Source organism: Camellia sinensis, chromosome 7 (genome assembly GCF_055761805.1).
Source record: "Camellia sinensis isolate YWXY chromosome 7, ASM5576180v1, whole genome shotgun sequence".
Taxonomy (NCBI): Eukaryota; Viridiplantae; Streptophyta; class Magnoliopsida; order Ericales; family Theaceae; genus Camellia; species Camellia sinensis.
Window position 1 is genome coordinate 75,282,173 of NC_138967.1, and position 14,187 is coordinate 75,296,359.

Below are 14,187 nucleotides of genomic sequence, written 5' to 3' on the forward strand. Positions count from 1 at the left end.
GAATGAATTAATAAAGTGTTTTCTTTAAATAATGCATGTCAATGATATATATATATATATATATATAATGGGTTATTTTTGAGGGCATGACAACTTGGTATCAGAGCGTACCGGGTTTGAATACTTTGGGTACGTGGGAAGTGATTAGTATCACATTGGGTTCGTCTCGTTTGATAGAGACTTAGTGTAATGTTATATGCTTATGTGATAACATGTTTATGTGATTATGTGGGTATGGAATGTAGTTTCTAGGATGTTGATTGGACCCTTGAGTTTCTAGTAGTCTTGTTGGAAAGGCACTTGATCACTGCTGCTTCTAACCGGAACTATAGCAACGCATTGGGACTATCATTATCCAGGAATGAAATTCGTAGGTGCTTATGTGATTATGTGCTTACGTGGAATGAATTATTGTTGTCCCATCCATTAGGACGCGAGTGTTTAGCTTCGGCACATTTATTAATGTGCTAATGTCTTTGTTTCCTTTATTAGGATGTCAAGACGAGGACGAGGACGCGGTAGGCGTGGTAGGCCGGGTAGGCAGGAGGTGCCTGTGCCAGAGGAGATTCCAGCAGTTCAGGAGGGAATTGGCCAGGCCAATGTGGCCGAGCCAGTAGGCCAGCAGGCTATGGGCGCTCTAGCCCGAGAGATAGCAGGGGCATTCAGGGAGTCAGTAGGCATTCTCAGGGCTGAGAATCAAGCTCGGGATGTTGCTGCAGACGCAGGACCTTCCTTTCTGAAGAGGGAGTTCTTCCGGTCTAATCCGGATGAATTTGTGGGTGATCCTAAAGAGCCGCTTAAGGCAGATGAATGGCTCGAACAGACAATGAAGACGTTTGAGATGCTTGGCATCGAAGACGAGGGGTTGAAAGTGACCTTGGCATCTTTCCAGTTGAAGGGGGATGCGGGTCAGTGGTGGAAGTTTACTAAGGGTCGTATAGGAGGTACATGGGAGGCTTTTGTGAATGCTTTCCAGGAAAAGTTCTTATCTCCAGCAGTTAGGGAGAAGCTGGGAGACCAGTTCTGCCAGCTTAAGCAGTCGAGTTCTTCAGTGGCTGAGTTTGAGGCGGCATTTACCAGTTTGTCCAGGTTTGCACCTGAGTTGGTGGCGTTTGAGGAACGCCGTTGTATCGAGTTTGAGAAGAAGTTGAGGCGTGGCCTCAAGCTGAGAGTTGGGGGAACTATGATTCGGGATTATGGGTGTATGGTTGATGCTGCAGCCCACATGGAAATCATGATGCAGGAGGAGGAGGAAGGACAGAAGGGCTCCAAGAGGAGTCAGGATGGTCAGAGTGATGGTAGGAGACAGAAGGGTTTTAATCCTCAGCAGTCTCAGGGTAGCTTTTCTAGATCGACTTTTCCTGTGCCGAGTGCTAGTTCGGGGAAAGGCAGTCAGGGAGACATTACCTGTTTCAAGTGTGGCCAGCTGGGCCACAAGTCTCCAGTTTGTCCTCAGAGGGGAGGAGTGCAGAGAGCAGCATCATCTTCGGCTCGATCTCAGAGCCAGAGTCAGGGTAGAGGCCAGCCACTCTCGTGTTATCAGTGTGGTCAGCTAGGGCATATGAAGAGGTATTGCCCTCAGTTGGGTGGCACACCTGGTGCATCTGGTTTGAGGCAGATTCAGGGTCAGCAGCCAGCTCAGTCGGGTCAGGCCTCGAGGGCCAATCAGGGGGCTTCATCGTCCCAGTCGGTGCAGCAATCTTATGCTCCTAGGGGTGAGCAGGTTGATCAGAGGTCGTCTGGGCGCGTGTATGCTGTTACCGCGCAGGATCTTGTGCCAGCACCATCAGTTGTGAGAGGTACCTTCTTGTTTTGCAACTCGGTTGCTAATGTTTTGATTGATACGGGTGCATCCCATTCCTTTGTGTCTGCTGCATTTGCATCTGTTTTGGAGTTGGAGTTAGCACAGTTAGCATCTCCTATTTGTGTAATGTCACCTCTTGGGGGTGAATTGATTTTGAAACAAGGTGTTAGGGGTTGTGATATAGAGGTTGATTACCATAGAATCCCATTTTCCTTTGTAGTTATGCCTATGAAGGGTTTCGATGTTATTTTGGGTATGGACTGGTTATTGTCATACCGGGCAGTTATTGATTGCTATCGCCAGAGGGTCACTTGTTGTACCGTGAGCGGAGAGTATTTTCATTTTCTGGGGGACCGGGTTGGTAATGTGTTGCCACCGGGGTATGTTCCGCGAGGACGGAGTGAGCTTAGTGGTCTACTTGCTAACCTTTCGATTAGTGAGGATGATGAGACTCAGATTGTGTTGCCAAGGGTGGTTTGTGAGTACTCGGACGTCTTTCCCGAGGATCTTGTTGGTTTGCCACCGCATCGAGAGATTGAATTCTCTATTGACCTAGTGCCCGGCACGGCGCCGATTTCTATGGCACCTTATCGTTTTGCCCCAGCCGAGTTAGTTGAGTTGAAGATTCAGCTCCAGGAGTTACTAGACAAGGGTTATATTCGTCCTAGTGTTTCGCCGTGGGGAGCACCAGCCCTCTTTGTTAAAAAGAAAGGTGGTGTTTTGAGACTTTGTATAGATTACCGGAAATTGAATCGGGCTACGGTTAAGAATAAGTACCCTATGCCTCATATAGATGATCTGTTCGATCAGTTGAAGGCTTCTCGTTGTTTCTCGAAGATAGACTTGAGATCGGGTTATCACCAGTGAAGAGTCAGGGAGGAGGATATTCCGAAGACGGCATTCCGTACACGGTATGGCCACTGTGAGTTTCTGGTGATGCCATTTGGGCTCACCAATGCACCGGCAGTTTTTATGGATTTGATGAACCGAATATTCCGGGAATTTTTAGATTGTTTTGTAGTCGTCTTCGTGGACGACATCCTTATTTATTCACCTTCTGAGGAGAAGCACAAGGAACACTTGAGAGTGGTGCTTGAGTTACTTAGAGCCCATAAGCTTTATGCTAAGTTTGGGAAGTGTGAGTTCTGGCTAGAAGAGGTCAAGTTCTTAGGCCATGTAGTTTCTGGGGAAGGAGTGTCTGTTGATACATCCAAGACTGAGGCGGTGCAAGATTGGGCACAGCCTAAGAGTGTGTTTGAGATCCGCAGTTTTCTGGGGTTAGCTGGGTATTATCGTCGGTTTGTGAAAGATTTCTCCAGATTAGCTTCGCCTTTGACTAGATTGACTTGGAAGGGAGTCAAATTTGTATGGAGTGAGACTTGTGAAAAGTCGTTCCAGGAGTTGAAAGTTAGACTGACCACCGCTCCAGTATTGATTATTCCAGAGAGAGGGTTGGGTTATGCAGTCTATTGTGACGCCTCACGAGAGGGTCTGGGTTGTGTGTTAATGCAAGGAGGGAAAGTAGTTGCCTATGGCTCACGTCAGTTGAAAATTCACGAGCAGAATTACCCTACGCATGATCTAGAGTTAGCAGCTGTGATATTTGCCTTGAAGATTTGGAGGCATTATCTTTATGGTGAGAGATTCGAGGTATTCTCGGATCATAAGAGTCTGAAATATTTGTTTACACAGAAAGATTTGAACTTGAGGCAGAGGAGGTGGATGGAGTTTATAGAGGATTATGACTTTGAGTTGCATTATCATCCGGGAAAGGCCAACGTGGTGGCCGATGCCCTTAGCAGGAAACCTGTTGGTGACATAGCTAGTATAGCCATCCGAGAATGGGAGATGTTTGGTGCACTTGGGGAGTTTAATTTACTTCTGGGCGAATCCGTTGAGGCTGCGGCCTTGTTTTCTGTTGTTGTACAGCCTACACTCGTGACTCGAGTGTTAGAGGCTCAGAGGGGTGACTATGAGGTAGAAACCCTCCGTGAGAAGATTTTCGGTGGGAAGGTTGAGAAGGGTTTGACGGTGTATCCCAACCTGAGTGTGAGATACCGAAACCGTCTGTTTGTGCCGGAGTCTTGTCGAGAGGAGGTACTCCGAGAGTTTCATCATTCACGCCTTGCGGTGCATCCGGGAGGCACTAAGATGTATCGGGATTTGGGTCGCCAGTTCTGGTGGCGGGGTATGAAGAGAGATGTGGCAGTTTTTGTATCTAAGTGCCTTACTTGTCAGCAAGTGAAGGCCGAACATCAGAGGCCAGCGGGTTTGTTGCAACCCTTGCTTATTGCCGAGTGGAAGTGGGAACACGTCACTATGGACTTCGTTGTGGGTCTTCCGAGGACTCAGCGGGGTAGTGATGCTATTTGGGTGGTTGTAGACCAGTTGACTAAGTCGGCGCACTTCATTCCTATGCGCGTGAGAGATTCGGTAGATCATCTTGCTGACTTGTACATTCGGGACATAGTGAGGTTGCACGGGGTCCCAGTGACGATCGTCTCAGACAGAGATCCTTGTTTTACTGCCAGGTTGTGGCAGAGTTTGCAGAGTGCCTTAGGCACTAAGTTGACCTTTAGCACGGCTTATCATCCACAGACTGACGGGCAGTCCGAGCGTACTATTCAGATCCTTGAGGATATGCTTCGGGGTTGTGTTCTAGACTTTAGTGGGTCGTGGGAGGGCACTTGCCGTTGGTGGAGTTTGCCTACAACAACAGTTTTCAGTCTAGTATCGGTATGGCACCGTTTGAGGCCTTGTATGGCCGACCGTGTAGATCTCCTGTTTGTTGGGCCGAGGTGGGTGATGCACCTCTGTTGGGTCCGGAGTTGGTGAGGGAAACGACGAAGAAAGTTGAGCTTATCCATAAGAGGCTTGTTACAGTACAGAGTCGTCAGAAATCTTATGCAGACCGTAGGAGGAGATCTTTGGTGTTTGAGGTGGGTGATCATGTCTTTCTGAAGATATCACCTAGGCGGGGTTTGATGAGGTTTGGGAAGAGCGGGAAGTTGTCCCCTCGGTTCATTGGTCCTTTTGAGATCCTTGAGAGGATTGGCGAGGCTGCTTATCATTTAGCTTTACCGCCGCAGCTGTCCGGAGTACATGACGTGTTTCATGTGAGTATGCTTCGGAAGTATGAGTCAGATCCATCACATGTGATGGATTGGACCGATTTAGTGGTTGATGAGGATGTCTCATATGAGGAGAGACCGGTTCGGGTATTGGATAGGCGGGATCAAGTTTTGCGAGGCAAAACCATCCCTTTGGTCAAAGTTTTGTGGAAACATCACGCAGTGGAGGAAGCCACTTGGGAACGTGAGTTTGAAGTTCGCGAAAAATACCCGGACATGTTTATCGATTTGTAATCTTGTATTTAGATTTTGTAATATTGTTGAACTTAAGAGCCTTACATATGTCTTAAGTTGTAAAACATTGTGTATGTTTTGGTAAATGGGTGTATCTTGAAACTTGCTTCATTATAGAAGTTTAGTGTAACATTGCATATGTTGATTACATTGTTGAATGAGTTGTGTATGTCATGCAATTGAATATGATATGGGAATTGCTAACATTGAAAGGAATAATGCATAATAGTGATGCAGGCTTAAATATATGTTGTTTTATATACACATTATGAGATACTTCTTAATAAGAGATGAAACGATCAGTTTTGGTCAAGTTGTTTACTATTGAATTGTCAAAAAAAAAAAAAAAAAAAAAAAAAAAAAAAAAACCTGTTTTCACAAACTTATGCTTAATTTCGGGGACAAAATTCTTTTAAGGGGGGGAGGTTATAGCGACCCCGGTCTTTTCCCATTTGATTATTGTATCCGGACTTGGGTTCCGTTTATTCTGTAATTGTATATTTGTTGTTGTCGTCCTTTATTTTCTCATTTGGAGTTGTAGGATGTGTTGGGCAGGTTTGTTTCAGGTTGGTTGGGTTCGTAAACCAAGTGTTGCTGTCAGCCAGGATTTGGTCGCTCGAGCGAGGTTTGTTTTTTTGTGTCTTCTGGCTCGATCCAGATTTGCTTCGCTCGAGCGAGCGACTGCGTCTGGTTTGGACCTGAGGGCAGTGCTTATTCGCTCGAGCGAGAGTTTCTTCGCTCGAGCGAGCGAGGTGTTTGTTTTCGAGTTCCTTGCTCGAGCGAGCATTCTGTCGCTCGAGCGTGCTCCAGGGTTGCAGACCTGAAGCATTGCATTCTTGGCTCGAGCGAGCTTTTCTTCGCTCGAGCGAGGTTTTCGTGTGTCTGGTCGCTCGAGCGACCAAGTCTTCGCTCGAGCGAGCCTGTCAGGTTTAAATAGGCAGCAGCGTGTTTCAGATCAGTTTTTCATATACTTTCAGATTCCAAAACCCTAGTTACGAGTTCTCTCTCCCTCTACACACCTTCTCTCTTAGGATTGATCTACTTAGAGTGAGTTTCTACCTTAGATCCTTTATTAAAAAGATAGAGTGAGTCGAAAGCTTCCATTTAATCTGAACATTTAGTGATTTGGAGCACATTGGAATTTGGGTATTCATCTCTGTCTTCTCCATTCGGGTTATTTTCTTCGAGGTAGGGATTTCCTACTCCATCTTATAAGTTTTGTTCTAAGTTTTAGTATTTTGATATGTTGGGGTACTTTGGTAATTTTGGGAAAAACCATAGTTGTATTAATAAATTAATTTGTATAATTAATTCATGGAATTGGGAAAATATGGTTAAATTCATGGAATTGGGGAATTCATTGATTAAATGGCGTAGTTGGATAATTTGAATCATTTGTCTATTGAATTGTTGATATAGTTATTTTCAGTTTAGAAATAACTGTTTTGGGCTATCGGTAGATGATAGCCGTGCTTGTTGTAGACACTGCATGTGGATTAGGGATAACTGAAACTAATCATTGATTAAGTCATCAATTTTGACTGCTGAATTAATACAGACATTATGTGTATTGATTGTGTGTTGTATATGTTATGTGTTTGCATACATTGTTTTGTGTGGGAGGAGATAGGGAATGTACTCCACGGTTTAGGGGAAGATAGGGGATGGACCTCTAAACCGGATTTTGTTTGGGAGGAGATAGGGGATGGACTCCATTAGCATCACTTTTATGTATGCTTATTTATATTGAAGTGTTTTTATTGATACAGCACTAAAATGTGTATCAAACTGGAAGTATGAAGTGTTTGATTTGAGCCTGAGTCTCATCTGTTTGTTGACACTGGAAGAATGTGAATATGTTATATATAGTTCACTGTTGTAAGATTGGCCAGGTTCTGAGCCATATTGATAATGTTGGAAAGTAAAACATGACTTAGACATTAGTGTCATGAAACTGTATAATGATGTAATTGATTATCTTGGTTAACCATCTATTGAATGCTATTGCTTTATTCAATGCTTATATTTGGTTTAGTATATTTCTACTGGGCTGTGGCTCACCCTATATGGGAATATCATTTTCAGGTTCAGGTGATAAGCTACCTCCAAGAACTTAGCTTGGAACGACTTGGATTTTGAAGACTATTTTCAGTTATTTGTTTTTCATTATTAGTACATGTAAACACTCAAGCCTAGGGCTTTATTTGTATTTGAGTTAGAACTCATACTTTTGTGTCCAAGTGTTGGCTTGGAAAGATGTAAGCCTGTAGGGCATTTAATTTGATGTTACATGTAATGTTTTTATTTGGTAATACTCTGATGAATGAATTAATAAAGTGTTTTCTTTAAATAATGCATGTCAATGATATATATATATATATATAATGGGTTATTTTTGAGGGCGTGACAATACTATTTAGTTGTTTAAAAAAATTTTGGTTTTTTTTTTTTGGGGGGTGCATAAGTCATCAAGTAAGGCAATGAAAACCCCATAAAGACAAATAAAAAGAAAGGAAAAAAAACTAAACATTACTTTACACGTAACAAGGATACTTACACAACAAATAAAATATTAGGTACACAACCTTCAAATCAGCTACAACTATAGCAACAGCGAATTTACCAAGACTTTATGCATAATTTACCAAGACTTTATCCAAGTTGTAGCATAATTTACCAAGATTTTATGCAGCCAAACAGTAGCTAGCAGCAACAGTAGGCAGCAAAAAAAGTAACAGCACCAGGAAGCAGCACTTTTTTTTTTGTAGTCCATTAGCAATGTTTGTAATTTTGACTACCTTCCCCTTTTGTACCAGGGCAAACGAGGTCAACTCGTGTGCGAGGACCTACATTAGGCAAAGGCGTGCAGAAAAAAATTGCTAGGAAAAAAGGGGAGAAATTACATGTCTATGTCAATCGGGTGTTGAACGCAATCACATAAGGGAATGCCACCCCAGCGACGAATGAGTTTGGCCTTCAAATTAGATGGTTGTGCCCTCTTTAGAGCGTGAAGTCATGGAGAAAAATTGATCAAAGTACCAAAGATGCGGTCGTCCAAGCAGTGCTAGTATGAGATTCATCTTGCCATAATGTCTTTATTATTTAATTTGTAATTGGTTAAATTAATTGTTGTACTAATTCTCTTACTAGGTTTGTAGGACAAGTTTGTTATCAGCGATGATTTTGATAATGATGAACAAGCTCAACAGACCCTCGATAGGAAGGCATATTTGCTATACAATGATTGGAGGTACAACCTAAAGCAAGAGTTCCTCGAACTTGAGGAAAAAGGTGTTGATGACCCCTATAGTCATCCGCCTAGTGGAGTGAGCTTGGAGGACTGGAAATATTTGATTGATGTTGCTTGGAAAGACGAATCTCACTTGGTAACAAATTAATTAGAAACCCCATTATTGAAATTAATTTATGTGTTAATATGTAAAACTTCTTCACTAATATATGTAAAACTTCTTCACTAAAACTTATTGATGATGGTTTTTTTTTTCCCTATTTTTGTAGAAATGCTCTAAGGCTGGTAAAGCAAATAGGGGTATGCTCCCCTATAATCATACAAGTGGATCGCGATCATTTCCTATAACAATGTGGCTTATGGTGAGAAGTTAATTTAGTAATGTAATGGATGATTGATTCTTCTTGATTTTGAATATTACCATGTACTAATTCGTCAATGGAATTTTTCCAAACGTAACAGGCAAATGAGGATAGAGATATAGATTTTCCCGAATTTTATAAGAAAGCGCACAAGGCCAAGAAGACGGGAGATTGGATTGACCCCAAATGTGGTGAGCTACATGTGAGTATTGAATGTTGAAACCAAGTGTGTTGCATAACAATTAATAAAGTTGTTTTAAATTCCTTCTCCTATCTTGACTTTATTATTTTTTTGCCATGACAGGATGATATGGTGAATCTACAAGTGGTAGCCACCGATGCGGGGTTGCCATTGACCCACGAAGAAATATCAAGGCAAGTGCTCGGGGAAAAAAAAATTTACTTGCGTGGATGTGGGGTTGGCCCACAACCCACTTCCACAGCTTCTAGTGCGGCACGAGCACGTGATAAACATATGGAGTCAATGAGAGCGGAACTGGAGGTTCTTCGTGAGCAGCGTCAAAGTCATCACGAGGAGTTGCTGAAGGAGAAAGAGGAGCGCCAAAGAGATCACGAGGAGCTATTGAAGGAGAAAGAGGAGCACTAAAGAGATCGGGAGGAGCTATTGAAGGAGAAAGAGGAGCGCCAAAGAGATCGGGAGAAAACTATGAGGGAAATAGAGCAGCTGATCAAACAAGTCGATGAAAAAAAAAAGCACGGGAGGCACAACAAGTACAACTCAATCATCTGAAGGACGTGGTGTCACGGCTCACAACCCTCTTGCAGGGTTTAGATGGTCATCCTACTATTCGGTAAACAGAATTTTCCTGACAAGCTACTACAACTTCTACAAAAAAATATGGATCTTATTGACATAGAATTGTTTTCTAAAGTTGGTATGCAAATTTTTTTTTGTGATGTGCTTCGAATAGGTTTTGATGCATAATGTGAGTAGACATTGCAGCAGCTGACCTGGTGTTTTGATACATTACACAAAGAATTGTAATCTGATTTCCATAAGGTAACCACATGATTTCAATGAAATATTAAGTTCCCCAAAATTGGGTACGATGAGCCTATGAATATGACGCCAGTTACAATATTAGCAATGATATCCAATTGAATGTCATTTCAGATTTAAGACTAATTGAATAAACCAAGTGAAATTGGAATGAATTTTGATTTAGTACAATATAACTAGTACAATTGGACTGGTCTAAAGTGCATGCAAGCCATTATTGGTTCATAGTGATGAGTTTGAGAGAGAGAAGAGTTGTGAAGATAGAATGGAAATTGAGAGCACTGTAAGGTACAAAAAGGAATTGGTCGGTTTTAGTGTTGACAATAAAACCGAACTGAAAACCGATTTTTTAGAAAACTAAAATGTTATTTGAATTTTTAAGATAGAAACAGTCAGTAGGTTTTAGTCGAGTCAATCGGTATACATTTTCGTAGCGCTTTTATGTACAATGAACCTAGTCATTGTTTCTAGAGTTTTGGGGTATGTTACTGGGTAGCAATTTTAGTTGTTATATACCAAATTGTTTAACAACATCTACATTTCACAAGAATTTTGTTTGCCACATCTCAATAATTCCACTATACAATTGTAATTTTTGTTGCCTGAAAAGGATGGTAATACGTGAAATAAATTAATGAAAGCCTCATTGTGCATTAGGAGTTCTAATTATTTTAATCATGAAATTATTTGGGTTGTAATCAACATAATTCCGGGTCTATTTCCTCGTATTGACCATATTCAATACGTTGGACAATTAGGAGCTTCATTATTGTCATATTGGAAAAATAAATTAGTTCAGTTAATATCCTATGTTAGTTGTCGTCTGTGAAAAACGCCATAAACTTAGCTGGAAACAGGCCTTCGAGGGCCGAAAATTGAAAACAGCCCCCGAACCACTGCGGGGATGGCACGGGTAGCTTCCTCGTGTCAAATAAGACCTATGGGGACAGACGGGACGTAATTAGCACGTGTACGTTGGGAGTTGGCGTTAAAAATGCCATGAACTTAGCCGAAAAAAAGCCTTCGAGGGCCGAAAATTGAGAGCAGCCCCCAAACCACTGTAGGGATAGCACGGGTAGCTTCCTCGTGTCAAATAGGACCTGTGGGAACAGACGGGACGTAATTAGCACGTGTACGTTGGGAGTTGGCATGAAAAATGCCATAAACTTAGCCGAAAAAATGCCTTCGAGGGCCGAAAATTGAGAGCAGCCCCCAAACCACTGCGGGGATGGCACGGGTAGCTTCCTCGTGTGAAGTAGGACCTATGGGGACAGACAGGATGTAATTATCACGTGTACATTGGGAGTTGGCGTGAAAAACACCATAAACTTAGCCGAAAAAAAGCCTTCGAGGGTTGAAAATTGAAAGCAGCCCCCGAACCACTGTATTGATGGTAGGGGTAGCTTTCTCGTGTCAAATAGGACCTGTGGGGGATAGACAGGACGTAATTAGCACGTGTACGTTGGGAGTTGGAGTGAAAAACACTATGAACTTAGCCGAAAAAAGGCCTTCGAGGGCCGAAAATTGAGAGCAGCCCCCGAATGACTATAGGGATGGCACGGGTAGCTTCCTCATGTCAAATAGGACCTGTGGGGACAGATGGAACGTAATTAGCACGTGTACGTTGGGAGTTGGTGTGAAAAACGCCAGAAACTTAGCCAAAAAAAGGCCTTCGAGGGCTGAAAATTGAAAGCAGCCCCCGAACCACTGTGGGGATGGCACGGGTAGCTTCCTCGTGTCAAACAAGACTTGTGGGGACAGACAGGACGTAATTATCACGTGCACGTTGAGAGTTGGCGTGAAAAACGCCATAAACTTAGCCGAAAAAAGGCCTTCGAGGGCCAAAAATTGAGAGAAGCCCCCGAACCACTGCGGGGATGGCACGGGTAGCTTCCTCGTGTCAAATAGGACCTGTGGGGACAAACGAGACGTAATTAGCACGTGTACGTTGGGAGTTGGCGTGAAAAAGTCATAAACTTAGCCGAAAAAGGGCCTTCGAGGGCCGAAAATTGAGAGCAGCCCCCGAACCACTACGGGGATGGCACGGGTAGCTTCCTCGTGTCAAATAGGACTTGTGGGGATAGATGGGACGTAATTAGCACGTGTACGTTAGGAGTTGACGTGAAAACGCCATAAACTTAACCGAAAAACGGTCTTCGAGGGCCGAAAATTGAGAGCAACCCCCGAACCACTGTATTGATGGCACAGGTAGCTTCCTCGTGTCAAATAGGACCTGTGGGGACAGACGGGACGTAATTAGCAAGTGTATGTTGGGAGTTGGCGTGAAAAACGCCATAAACTTAGCCGAAAAACGGCCTTCGAGGGCCGAAAATTGTAAGCAGCCCCCGAACCACTGCAGGGATGGCACGAGTAGCTTCCTCATGTGAAATAGGACCTATGGGGACGGACGGGATGTAATTAGCACGTGTGCGTTGGGAGTTGGCGTGAAAAACGCATAAACCTTATAAAAATATATTAAAGCTTACAAATATATATGTTCTATAAGCATCTCTATATATGTACATTTATGATAAAATATATATATATGTTTACACATTAGACTAAACTTGACTTGGGGTTGACTTGGAAATTTCTTTGCACTTTAAATACAATTTAAAGTGTAAAGAAACTATATTGAAATTCCTAAATTCAAACTATAGTTACTTACAATTTCAATTACAATTGACATCCTTGCAATTTGTGTTTTGTAGATGGCTATAATTTTTTGTTTACAATGGAACTAATGGGTGTAATCTTTGTTGTGTAGATGGCTTTTGGCATTGACATGTGGATCTTCTATTTTTTTGCCTGGAAGATAATTCACACTTATGCAAAGTTGGGAAGTTTTTTGTCGTCCTATACTTTTTGTGTGGACTGTGGATGCATCGAACATATAATTTTTTGCGGGTTACATAGTATTTTTGGAGCTTGTATTAATTGCTCTGGTGGTATAGAATCAATGAACCGTGGAATTTGGATGCATCGTACATATAATTTCTGGTGGGATACATAGTATTTTTGGAGCTTGTATTAATGGCTCTAGTGGTATAAATTGCTCTGGAGCTTGTATTAATAGCTCTAGTATTAATTAATATAGATTACTTTTTGTCGTGGTACATATTACCATAGTAATTTGTACCTTGTCAAATGGTCATTACAATGCATAGTATAGTAAAAATGTTGTGTATAGAGGACATTGTTTTGGTAACGTATTTGGAATGTATAACATTATTATTTGTAATTGGAATATATATATAGTTGGTTCGTACATAAGTTTACATTATTATTTGTAGTTGGAATATATATAGCAGGTGTTCTTTTTTGTTTCATGGTTGTAAATGAAACATGCATTACGGAATAGGTGATAATATATATAGGTTGTATATGTATTACATGTTGCAGTGGATACATACAGGTTCGGACGAAATTTAGTAAAATGAAACAAACAAAACAATAATATAAAATGACGCTTTTGGTGACAAAACAATTGGTAGCCAAAAAGAAATAAATCTGTTGGCGACTAAATATTTAGTAGCCAAAACGAATCGAAAACAGTTATGGCAACTAAATGTTTAGTAGCTAAAACTCAAAAGACTTTTGGCGACTAAATATTTAATAGCCAAAACAAATCGAAAACAGTTATGGCGACTAACTGTTTAGTAGCTAAAATCCAAAATATTTTTGGCGACTAACTTTTTTGTCGCCAAAACATAATAAAAGAATCATAGTCGACAAAAGATGTAGTAGCTGAAGTTGCACTATTGGCGACTAATAATTTCGTTGCCGTAGATATTTTGATTTTTGGCGACAAAAAATTTAGTAGCTAAAGATGTGAGTTAAACGAATTAATGAACCATTTGGGCGACTAATATGTTAGTCGCTAATGTCAGTTATCAGCGACTAAGCCTCTTTTCGTCGCTAATACCTGTTACTTTTGCCTACTAAAACGTTATTCGGTATTTTTGTACTACTTTTGGCGACTAAATGTTTTTTAGTCGCTAATACCTTCGGCGACGATGTATCCCGACAAAGCCAGCGATCAAAATATTTAGTCAGCCAAGTGTTTCGGTGACTAAAATCAATACTTTTGGCGACTAATTTTTTAGTCGCTAAAAGTGTATTTTCTTGTAGTGAAGGTAAGAGATCACTGGAAATATGGTTAAGTCAGACTTGAGAAAAGGAGAATATGCAAAAGTCAGATTCAACAGAGGAAGAATATGGAGGTCAAGACTCAGAGAGCGACAGTTGAAAGAGGAGTAGATAGTGGATAGCCATGGGAAGAGGTGGACAAGATAGAGTTAGTCCAAGTTCAACTTTGCAAAATAAAAAGTTTGATTAGATGGAAACCAAATAAAATTGATTAGGAGATGGTTGAGATAGCCTCA

At 41.7% G+C, this 14,187-nt stretch overlaps 1 protein-coding gene across 1 annotated transcript; it reads left to right on the plus strand.

The window, feature by feature from the left end:
* Positions 1-8,691: 8,691 nt before the first annotated feature.
* Positions 8,692-9,833, plus strand: LOC145795166 (uncharacterized). Its single transcript, XM_082878232.1, has 3 exons — positions 8,692-8,781; positions 8,882-8,983; positions 9,086-9,833. The coding sequence occupies exons 1-3, from the start codon at positions 8,722-8,724 to the stop codon at positions 9,386-9,388; spliced, it is 465 nt and encodes a 154-aa protein (XP_082734358.1). The 5' UTR covers positions 8,692-8,721; the 3' UTR covers positions 9,389-9,833.
* The last annotated feature ends 4,354 nt before the right edge of the window (positions 9,834-14,187 follow it).

Bases quoted from the DNA above. Each gene is read 5' to 3' on its own strand.
- LOC145795166 (XM_082878232.1), top strand. From the start codon at position 8,722: ATGCTCCCCTATAATCATACAAGTGGATCGCGATCATTTCCTATAACA. The intron at 8,782-8,881 runs GTGAGAAGTTAA...CAAACGTAACAG, and splicing joins CTATAACAATGTGGCTTATG to GCAAATGAGGATAGAGATAT. The intron at 8,984-9,085 runs GTGAGTATTGAA...TTGCCATGACAG, and splicing joins CCAAATGTGGTGAGCTACAT to GATGATATGGTGAATCTACA.